At 40.8% G+C, this 12168-nt stretch overlaps 1 protein-coding gene across 2 annotated transcripts in view; it reads right to left on the bottom strand.

Moving 5' to 3' along the window:
- Positions 1-7732: 7732 nt before the first annotated feature.
- Positions 7733-12168, bottom strand: part of GRIK2 (glutamate ionotropic receptor kainate type subunit 2) — a 438302-nt gene continuing 433866 nt past the window's right edge. The window contains exon 17 of one of the 2 annotated variants that reach the window (XM_033143497.1): positions 7733-9494. In XM_033143497.1, the coding sequence (XP_032999388.1) occupies positions 9330-9494 (165 nt within the window). In that variant the 3' untranslated portion in view covers positions 7733-9329. The remainder of the gene's footprint in view (positions 9495-12168) is intronic. The other variant, XM_033143496.1, reaches the window with a different exon arrangement.

Below are 12168 nucleotides of genomic sequence, written 5' to 3'. Positions count from 1 at the left end.
TTTTCATTTGATCCAGATTGAGATTAGTGGTGGGTCACAATGGATCTAGATTGGTCTGGGCAAGATTTACAAATTGGGGTCATCAATCAGATTGGGGAGCCCTCTCGCATCTATTGCCTCTATTGTCAACAACCTGTACCTACAGGTGATTAGTCATATAATGTAATAGCCTAATTTCCAAAACTTTATTCTGCAGTCACCCCCCCCCTTCATTTCTATTATCCTCTTCTTATTCTTATTCTTTTGCAGCCTTTCATATCCATCTTTGGATATATTCCTCTTCCTGTTCTCCATATCTTTTTCTGTTATTTGTTATTTGTTTCTTGCATCCACATAAATCCTGCTGTTACATCATGCACCCATTGCATAGGCGGTCGTTTCCTTGGTCTTTTGAAAAATTATCATAGGGCAGAGAAAATGTTTGTGAAATTCTCATGGATGGGGCACATGGTTCTTGTAGAAGTTACCATACTTTTAGTGTGCGTGAGAAATGTTCATTTCATTCTCCAAAACATCTCTCCGGTGGTCTGCACTCTGCAGCTTTACTGGTTACCTGTATTTATGGAAAACCCCATGGGATCTCATCATCTGGGCTTTCTTGTAAGCATAGGAAGGTGGAGATGCTGCTAATTGTTGCCTTACATCTGTTTGTTGGTGTTGTGTGTGTGTGTGTTTAAGTGAAGTTATTCGGAAGAAATTAGTGCAGAATGTTTTTGTTTTTAAAGCTAAAAGGAAGAACTTTCCTTAAACAAAATATCAGTGTGTGCACTGCTCTCACGTAGCCACACCTCATGCTTAGTTGGGTGACACAAAAATGCTTAGGGAAAGACTTCATGAGATATCTTGAGACAGTGCAGGCAGCTGGGCAGACTGCAGACCACTGCGAAAACATTTGATGGAAAGAAAAAGACACACCATTCACAACTGTGCAATGAAAAGGGAAGTTTAGCTTTCTAACCACCAGTGCTTTTTTCCAGGGGGCACTCAAGGATATGCAGTACAGGCACCTCTTGTTGTTTAAAAGCATGGGTAGGCAAACTAAGGCCCGGGTGCCGTATCTGGCACAATCGCCTTCTAAATCTGGCCCACGGACAGTCCGGGAATCAGCGTGTTTCTACATGAGTAGAATGTGTCCTTTTATTTAAAATGCATCTCTGGGTTATTTGTGGGGCATAGGAATGCATTCATTTCCCCCAAAAAATATAGTCCAGCCCCCCCACAAGGTCTGATGGACAGTGGACCGGCCCCCTGCTGAAAAAGTTTGCTGACCCCTTTTTAAAAGTGTGACACTTACTGTAACAACTTTCTAGGAAGAAATGCCCTGCCAGCCATCTAAATTATAAAGAAAAGTGCCCAAGAAATAGAAGCCTCTTTTTTTGGTGGTGGTGGGTGAATTTCAAGAAATTGTAAAAGCGGTTTTGGCATAGCACCAAAGGACAGGGGGAAATGGCCTCAAAGCAACAACATAAAGAGAAAACAATGGCAGCAATTTGGACTCATAAATGGCAAACATTCTCAACCATTATGGACCTTGGGCAGGAAAACATCTGAGCTTTTCTGAAAGCTGTAACTTCAGCTTCAGAAATCAAAACTGATGAACATTCGGCACACCCCTAGAATTTTACCTCATTCCATTGGTAGGAAGTTCAGTTTGCAGGATAGTATAGTTTCAGACATTAACTACAAATTTCACTTAAAACCAAATTGGAAACAATGTGAGAATGATTCAGCAAGGGTAAAGCAATCTTTGGAGAGAAACGGGAAACAGCCATATTATCATTGTGTTGGAAGTCCATTCTGGAGTACAGATTGTGGGAAATGGCACTCACCTGGAGTACCAGTCCCCAAGTACATTGATAAAGTGGTGCTTATAATTTCTCTTTAAGGGTGTGCTTATATGCACCACAAAATAGAACTAAGGATAAAGGAATAACACGCAAGAGTATTTTGCTTGTTGCCCTGGGCTTATTCACAGAGTGTTAGTTTCCTCATTTCACTGGAAACACAGAACTTAGGCTCTAGTATCAGGTCTAAAGCACAATGCCAACTGCAAGTGTCTGTGTGTCTGTTCCTTATCCAATGGGACCCTGCCATTTGTACTGCTTTCTGGAACTGGGATACCCCAATGGCCTTCCAGCCTCTGAAGGGAAAGTAAATTAGACCCTTGTACTTTTAGAGCTCCACATTTGGTGAGGTTTTGCACTTTCCCACTAAACAATTGGTCACAGCAAAAAGACACAGGGCAGAATGGACTACAACAGTGATGAAACCAAATGTTTCAGATTCCTACAATTGAATGGAAAGTGTCATGAACTGATAATTTTGAAATTCTACATATTTATTATCCAGATGGCACTTCATAAAATGGGTTCACAGCTTCATTTTTTTTTTTTTTTTGCGCAGCCTTTCCAGGTCAGCTAGAAGAGCAGCAGCCTATAGGTTAATAGAGCTGTTACAGAAAGCCATATAAATTCCATATCTGAAGGGAACAGTTTCAGGCTTATTTAAGGCTGCTAAAGCTCCACCAGCAGCAACAAAGCTGTGTTCTAGCTAGCTGTAGGCCTGGACAAGTGGTGTCAGCATCTAGACTGAAACAGCGCTGCGCAGCATGATCCACCATGGTGGAAAGCTAGCCATGTATTTTGGCCTAGCAGGAATCATAGAGTTGGAAGAGACCACAAGGACCATCCAGTCCAACCCCCTGCCAAGCAGGAAACACCATCAAAGCATTCCTGACATTTAATTATTCTTGCACCATCTGTTTCCACCACTCTGTAGTTCTGTACACAAATCTCTTCAATTTTATAACAAATGCAAATTTTATTGTACTGTCACAGACCCAATTAAACTCTCCAATTCACTTCTTTAAGACGTTTATCTCCATATTGGCACCTGCTTGTCTATATCTCTTGAGGATTGGCTTGCAGTTCCTTACGAGGCTTTGTTTCTAAAGTAGCCTTAAAGATATCTTCTTCTTCTGCTAACATGGGTAATGATTATTAATGAGCGTCACTCAAATGGCATGAGGGCACAAATACTGTATTCATTACACCAGGCATCCCCAAACTTCGTCCCTCCAGATGTTTCGGACTACAGTTCCCATCATCCCTGACCACTGGTACTGTTAGCTAGGGATCATGGGAGTTGTAGGCCAAAACATCTGGAGGGCTGCACTTTGGGGGTACCTGCGTTATACAGTGTGACACTTTGGGTCCTTAGCTAACATAAGAACATGAGGAGAGTCTGCTGGATGAGGCCAGTGGACCATCTTGTCCAGCTTTCAGTTCTCATGGTAGCCAACAAGACACCTATGGAAAAAAAATTCTTAAGATAAATAGGTTAGTTAATGATTAACAGAAAATAAAATAAAAAAAATTCCTTCCAGTAGCGCCTTAGAGACCAGCTAAGTTTGTTCTTGGTTTGAGCTTTCATGTGCATACACACTTCTTCAGATATGCACATGTGCATGAACATAAAAGCTCATGCCAAGAACAAACTTAGTTGGTCTCTAAGGTGCTACTAGAAGGAATTTTTTTTAAAAAAATATTTTGTTTTGACTATGGTAGACCAACACGGCTACCTACCTGTAACTTGATCAATAGAGACAAAGTAACATGAAAATTAAATCAACTTAAAGGTTAAAAGTTTGAGCAATATAAAGTAACAGAAGAAATTTAGGCATTCCTCTTTGCATGTATAAATGCAATTTCGGACAAAGTTGTGTTTGCTCCAGTGTATGTCATCATGGCCAGGAAGGAAACAGTGACAGGACTAAGATTCTCACCAGTAAAATCAGCCAGCCTGACTTGAAAATGGGGTTTTATATATTATTCCTAGTGAAATTTATGACTATGACTGTTGCATTATGGTAGTAGATAAATATGCTTGAGCTTCCAATAACAAATGTACAATGCTAGACGATCACACAAAATGTAACCAAAATATGATATTGATGGACTTCCATCAACTGATAAATTGATATTGATAAACAGTTTCTTGGCAATGTTGTTCTATTCATTAGACAAATTCATTATATAAATGCAAAATAGGGTTGTCAACTACTTTAAACAGCTGTCTGCTCCCCAAGCCTTTGACAACACATTGATGTGGCCTAGTTTCATATTGCAATATGGAATGACATGGAATTTTGTATATGTTTAGTTAGGTTTTGTAATACTTATATGCCATATGAAAGGTTATAATGTAACCAAGAAGGCCAGAAGTCTGTTCTGCTACTTTGCGTTGAGAAGATAGCTGTGGCTGCCTTTGTAACAGTTACTTGGGTTGGGGAAGGCCTTCAAGTTGATAATGTGAGAAGATACCTTTGTTTATATGTGGGCCAGAATGGGTACTATAATGCAACTAGATAGGTGGAGTCAACCAATTTTATTGGTGGATAGGTCTCTATTTTGGTTAGTCCAGAGTAGTCACTGACAGGTGTTTAAACATTCGCAGTAAGATAGGAAAGGGGGGGGGGGGAATCAGTTGGAGACAGTTTGAGTTTGAGAGGGCATTCTGGGAGAGAATCTGAGGGCTGATGCTGGTGCCCATTAGGGAAAACCGCATAGCTACATGGTAGATCAAATCTTTTACATGCAGAAGATCTCAGGTTCCATCCATGGCCTCTCCAAGCAGCACTGAGAAAGAGTCCCTGACTGAAGCCCTGGAAAGCTACTACCAGATGCTTTAACTGCTTTGAATATTATATTTCTAAATTGTTGTAACCCACCCTTGGACCTCATGGTGAAATTTGTTGTTGTTTATATTGAGTCGGATGGCCCATTGGGCTGTCTTGGTGTAAGGCAGTTCCTTATGTTCTGAGGAAAGGAAGGTAGGCTTGTTGTGGTGGAGCTTCAAGCAGAGTAGGCACCATAGAGCTTCAAGCAGAGAGGCCTGACCACAGGGAGGACTTTATTAAGCAGCCCATGAAATATCTGCACCACCCTAGAAGCCAGAAACAGCAGGAAGACTGTGCAGCATCTGTTCCTGGTTATGAGCAGCTTGGCGCTAGGGCGAAGGGGAAATGTGGAAAGGGGTTGAATGCTTATTTGGCTGAAGGGAGCATTCTCCTGAATCTTATGAATTGTAACTAAGCACATTTAAACCTGTTTAACTAAGAACTGTACATTGAAGAAATATTTTCCAGTTCTATGAGCTGATGGGCATAGTAATTAAATAATAATAATTTATTATTTATACCCCACCCATCTGGCTGGGTTTCCCCAGCCACTCTTGGCGGTTCCCAACTGAATATTTAAAACACAATACAGCATTAAACATTAAAAACTTCCCTAAATGTGCAGTTCAGGATTGTACTGATTGTTATACTGGGCCAGTTTCTGACCTGTGCTGCGGTGCTGATGTCAAAAACTAATCCAGTGGTCAAAACAAAATCGAAAATTCTTTCTAGTAGCACCTTAGAGACCAACTGAGTTTGTTCCTGGTATGAGCTTTCGTGTGCATGCACACTTCTTCAGATGCGTATCTGAAGAAGTGTGCATGCACACGAAAGCTCATACCAGGAACAAACTCAGTTGGTCTCTAAGGTGCTACTAGAAAGAATTTTCGATTTTGTTTTGACTATGGCAGACCAACACGGCTACCCACCTGTAACTAATCCAGTGGTGTCCTAGTAAACATACTCTGCAAGGGAGAGACTGGGACAAGGGTAGTGAATATTTCCTGCACACTCCCTTAAAGTATTTCTAATCATCTTAGTGACTGCAAAGCTAAGTACTTATCCATAAAAAGTTAGGTGGGCTCAAGTCCAACTAAAAGCACTGGCACAAGTAAATCATGACTAATTTAAATCACATTGATGTCAGTGGGATTTCAGCACAACGTTTTATGGACTGGTGAGATAGGACAGGAATTGCAACAAAGACACATTTGTTTCATGTCACTTCTTGTGGTAAAAGGTGAAGTTCCCTATATCAGTTTCATACGAGAAATGTAGTCTCATGTAGGGCTGGATTCAACAAACTCCAACTGGTGCAATCCCTACGCCCAGGGTATCACCCCACCTCTTCCAGATCTACTCTAATGGGTCAGGAAAACCCCCACAACAGAACATAAGGGGAGCAGAGATTGTTCTATCGGGCAAGCATAAATGTTTGCACTGAAGAACAAATTACTCATCAATATATTGCATTCCAGCCCTAGTATTGATCATGCAAAGGATAATTGAGACATAGGAAATATTAGTTTTGGTTTGACCATGCTAAAACAGGCCAAATGTTTAGGATATTGTTGAGACCATGCTGGTTCTGTGGCAGTTCTACACATTTATGATGACACAGTGTTCTGCTGCAATAATCTGGGGATTATAAACTGGGTCAAGGATTGTCAATGTCTGGGGCCAATGGGTGCCCCTGGACTTTTGAGAAAGTGTCACAGACACTAGTCCCAAAATGGGCTCCATGGAGGTTTGGCATAAAACAGAATGGCTGCTGTGGGTTGTGTGGCATTACAAAATGGCCACTACATCTAAAAGAGCAGAAAAAGATACAAGGATACAGAATGATGTGGATGTGCCTCCCCAAGCAATGGAGGAGGGGATGGCACCTACACCAGTCATTGCAGAGTTCATTCACAGAGAGAAGCTCTTTGACCTTATCCAGGTCTTTTGTGAACTCCATCTGGGATTATTGGCAGACTCCTGAAAGATGGTAAATTCCCGATGTGACAATCTTTTAGGCATTCCTCTGTTGAAGCTATCCTCCTAGAACTGACAATCGGACCACAAGTAAATGATTTGAAAATTACATCCCTGGCTCTGATCCAAATCTGTTTCTCAGACCTCCCCATTTGTGTCAATGGAGCAGGCAGCCTTACCTGCCTTTCACTTGAAGTGAATGTGCACCTTGAGGGCAATGGAGCTTTTGCTCATGCAAGTGCTCTCACGCCCACACAAGGAACAGCTGGAAAGGCGAGGCACCAAGATTGATCTCATTCATTTCAGGAGGCTGGTTTGTTTGGAGCTATGTGCACTTTGCAATGGAAACGTGAAACATTTTAGCAGAGAAACCTTTTGAATCCCAAGTGTGCCTTGAATCCACAAAGATTTCTGTTATCCACAGATGACTCATTGTTTATACAAAACAGTGTTTGGATTCTGTTTATTTAAAAAAGGGAAAAAAAGAGAGAAATGATATTGTTTCTGGAATAAAAAGCTATATTTATAAACTGTGGGTGTAGGCAAGTGTCCCTACATATCTCAACATTATACATTTTATTTTCAGGATACAAATTTACAATAAGACTAAGTTAAAATTATTAGGATGGTATCACATCTGACTGAGCACCGTGAGGGCAGCTGAAACATCTGTGTGTCTTTAAATGTCATTAGCGTAGGTGTAACTCCATTCCCCACTAAAAAAAAGAGGCTATGGAGGTAATCATCAGGTGCTTCTCCTGTGTATGTCTTACTGAAATTAACAAAAGTTGCGCAGGACACATTGTGCAACTGGTATTCATTTCCAGAAGTCTAGTACCCAATTGTTTAAAAGTACTTTAAAGGAAGAGTAGCAAAAGCATTGTGCAGTAGCTAGGCCCCAATCCTGAACACACTTTTTTCGGATGCTAACATTCTTGCTTATAATAAGGACGGGAAGTAAGTGAGTGTTTGCAGAACAAGATTCTAATACAAGTACCAGTTCTGATGGCACTGCACACACATTGCTCAAATCACACAGCATTCCCAAGCCACCCTACTCAGAAAACAACTAAAAACTGACAATTTTTTTTCAATGTGTGTGTGATTTTTTTTGATTTTTTTAATGTTGTGCATTGGATTCAAACAGCAAACTGTGTGCACTTCAACTGTTATCACAATGTGGTCAAGAGGTCTGTGTCTTTCATCATTTACACACATCAGTTCATGACAGTATGTTATCAGGCTAGTGGAAACCAGGGGTGTGGTATAGTAAGCGGCATTGGTAGTGCACCTAGATTTTATATTATCTAACTTGAAAATAGTTCTCTTCTAAGATTCCCCCCTTTTATTTTTTTACCTTGATAAAAATAGTTTTCACCAAACGTTGGTGGTGCGAACGCACTACCAGTCACTCTTGGCACCACACCCCTGACTGGAACGCAGGTTCTTGAGATTGTTGATTTAAAAAGTATTACAAAAAATTTCCATACAAAAACTATTTTCATAGAAATCTTGCATTTCCACAAATAAACCTGAACATTTTTTCCCCTTGCTTTTCTGGGGGGAGGGGAAAAATTGCTCTAGGGTTTTGCTCATTTGAACACTGTTGACTGTATTGAGGAATGCAGTCCATTTCAAAGTCCTCCACATTCTGTCCTTTTTTTTTAATTTTTAGACAACCCATCCTATTTCCACCAGTAGCGAGAATTCCACAGGCTCCACTGAGTTCAGTTCGAAGCAGGAACACGAGTTTTCCAAACTCTCTCAGGCATTTAAAAAAAGAAAGGGGGAAAGAAAACCCCACACCTCCATTGTGTATTTGCTTCACAGTTAGACAATGAAGAAACTGCTCAGAGACAAGCATCATGAGATACATCTTTCCTTTAACTGGAGGAAACTTTGTGTATCATCTGAAGCACAGCCCACCTTCTTTGGGTTCTCTCACAACAGAGTTCCAGTGTAGGTGAAATGTTTAATTTTCTACTGCTTGACTTAAGAGTTTGTTTTTATCCAGGTCAGTGACACAGAGACAGGTCAAGCATCATCTGTCCATTCTTCTATTTCCAGGTTTCCATTTTCGTTGCATTGATTTTCCCCACTGAATAAGCTCGTATCAGCTAGCTGGAACAACATCATGTAGACATTGGCCAGCAAATATAAGATCTTCGGTGCTTGGCAGTACACAGCAGCCTCCTTTTCTCCCTGCTAGAGTGCTGAGTTACTATTTTTCACAGACTCCTCCGGTAGTTAGTTTCTTTAGCTGTTCATTCCTTCTCCAGCCCCTGGCGACGGATGAACTTCAAAAAGGAGCCTGCTAGTTCTCACTGCGGCTGCATTTGTAGCCAGCCACAAAACAAATAGAACCTTTCGTTAATTAAGGAATGGTGGAACTCATGACAAATGGTGGAATGCCCACCCACCCCCACCCCTCCCCTCCCCTTATAAACTTGGTTGATCCGTGACGCTTGTGATTCGAGTCTGGCCTTTGCACCTGCTTAGATCACAGAGTCTCTAGTTCATAGACACAGCGGCATGAGGTAACTCATTTTATTTTTGAACAGCTTGCATATTTCCACAGGAAACATTCTCGCAAAAGTTGATTTGGGGGGAAAAAATAAAAAGGGGGAAGGGAAAAGACATCAGTTTGTGCTTGGGGTTGCTTGGCCTCCCAGCTCTATGCCATGGTTTCTTTACCTGGCAACCTTCTGTCATTAAATGTGTGCATGTTGATAACTTCTTCTGTTTTCACAATAACAGGAGCCTGTGGTTTGTGTTTTAACCGACGTTGACACTTCAGAGACATCCTCAGCTCCTCCACCATGGCACTACAGAAGGACCTCTACAGGGGAAGTTTGCAAAAGAACAAAAAAAAATGTGGAAAGAAAGTAAGAATTATTATTATTGTTGTTATTGTTATTATTAATGCATTGATACTTCAATATCGAAATTAAAATGTTCTTCAGGACTTCTTACCATAAAAATGAGAGAGGGATGGTGGAAAGGTGTCCCCCTCCCCATTAATTTCCACAAACCTTGTAAGGCAGGCCCATTATTCTTATTTTTAGTGGAAGTTTGAACCACCCATGTGTGTCCATGGCTTGGAAATATAGGCTTCTCTGTTCCATTAACAACCCAAGTCTATGGACCACAGTGAAAAAAATCTGGCAGTATCACTGAGAATCTCGGCTAATATGGTCTCATCAGTCCGCAAAAGTTTTCTATGCTGCTGCCAGAATCTCATAACAAAATTGTCATTCTGGCTTACTGAAAACCCTTTCGTTTCCAAGTAGTGTCTAATGATTAACGCTGGATTTTTTTTTAAAAAAAAAAAGTTATGTCAGAATAGATAATTCATACATGCATGTAGCTTACTTGATGACTTAATGATGTGATGACTGAATGAATCACAGCTGAATTATTTTATTTAAAATATTGTGTTTGAAATGTGCAAGTGATCTCTTGGTGTGCCCCTCCTACCCTGCAGTGAAAGCAGGAATCACGAAGCAATGAGCATGCAGGTTAGCCTCATTTGCTCTTTGAGAAATGCCTTCAAATTATGCTGTTTTGCGTTTTCAAAATAATATCCATTTATTCTTAATCAATTTCTAAGTCACAATGTTAATTCCATGTCAAGTGGTGTTAAGTTCATAGTAAACAATAGCAACAAGAAATTACAGTTGAACATAGATGCAGTGGTGCAGGAGATGGTCATCACACTTGTAAAAGGCAAATTAATTACAATATGCAACAGTATTTTGTGCTGAATTCATTTGATTTAAAATACTAAGGCATTTGTTTATAAAGGAAGTGAGTCAAGTCTGAGAATGAAGCAATAAGACACAACCTATGTCAGACAGTTCATATCTGGTGTGGGTTGCTGGAAGCCTCATTGCAGAGCAGTAACAATGATATATTTTGCATATATTTCTGTATCCCAAACTGCTGACATAGAGCTCTAAGTACAAAATGACACGAGCAGCTAATTCCATTCTGTCCAAGATCCCTTCACACATTAGGCACAGCTAGTTTTGGAATTTGCCACTGTGCAAAGGGACTGAGGGACCTGCAGCTCATCACAGGTCATGACAAGCAAAGTGAAAAATATATGTGCTTGACACACTCATCCTGTACATTTTCAGGTGTACACCACCTGGAGTTACCTTACAAATGCACCTGAAAAACCTGTAATGCTTGAACTGGTCCCTTTGTTGGGGCTGAAGGGTATGAACCTCTATGTTCTCATAATACACTCAATCCTGTTGTCAGACAATCAGGTTTATAATACAGTAGCACAGCCCAGTGCTCTGAAGAAATTATCATAGGTGGGCAGTTGTTGTTGTTGTTGTTGTTGTTGTTGTTGTTGTTGTTGTTGTTGTTGTTGTTGTTGTACTTACCATACTTTTGAGCTGGCCAGGGGGTGATTATAAGTAACTTCTTTTACTTTGACAAATAAAATCATGATTGCCATGAAGTGACTGGTACCATGCAGTTCTACCCTTATCTTCCCCAGCTCTTAGGGGATGTATATCTTGAGACCAACCCTGAGGTGAGTGACATGACCCATGACATGACCCCATGCCAAGCAGCAAACTGCTCTGGCAAACCAGAGAATATTCTGAGAGATCAGGATGCTCGAGTCCAGAATCAGAGGGTAGTTTAGTCCTTCCCTCATGCTAGTTTTGATGTAGATCTATTGGAAGCTGCAATGTTTACCTGCAGAAGAAAGCATGTAGGTAACTGTATGGTGCCTATATGTTTTCTTCCTCAGGGCAATAATGGATTGGGTGCAAAAGTAACAGCCACACCAAGAAACAGCATAGGAGGAAAAGGTTAAACAAGCCTTCCCCCATTGCTGTGTCTCTGAGCCATTTCAGTTTCCCTTTGGCAGCGGTTGAACTACATGCAAACATTCACACACACTTTGAGCTTATCCACACTTCACTTGAGCCACACCCAGAAAGCGTGGGCCCAAGCAGTTTTCCAGTTGCCCCATGCTTTCTAGGCACAGGTTTGAGAGGTTTTCCATTTCCCCAGCCAATTTCCCTGGGAAAACCCACTCTTTACCACTGAATTGGAGCAAAACCAGATTGTCGTTTGCTCTGATTCAGCAATAAAGAATGGGTTTTCCCAAGACCAGTGGAAGTGAGCCCTTACGTACATCTAGTTTGGTCCTAGAAAGAGGAAATTCTGCCAGAGGATCCTAGCCACACACCCACCCAGAGAGAGACTCAGTTATGATTATAAAACCAAATATTAATCCTGCCATATTCATTTAAAAGAATATGAGAACCAAAAAACAATCAAATTACCAATTTACACAGTTGTCTCAGTTATGCAATCTAAACCAGGTTAACTTACAAAGTAGTAGGCAAGCGGCCTCTACTGAAATTTGGCAAAAACACCGTTGAAGATGACATACAGACCGCTGGAAAAGTCTAGAAGTCAAAATGAGGGGTGTAAAGTTTAATTCATAGTAGAGCAGCATTCCAGAACAGAACAAGCCAAGCTACATG

This window comes from Lacerta agilis, chromosome 3, assembly GCF_009819535.1.
Source record: "Lacerta agilis isolate rLacAgi1 chromosome 3, rLacAgi1.pri, whole genome shotgun sequence".
NCBI lineage: Eukaryota > Metazoa > Chordata > Lepidosauria > Squamata > Lacertidae > Lacerta > Lacerta agilis.
The sequence above is the reverse complement of the archived record's forward strand: the minus strand, read 5'-3'. Positions and strand labels throughout refer to the sequence as shown.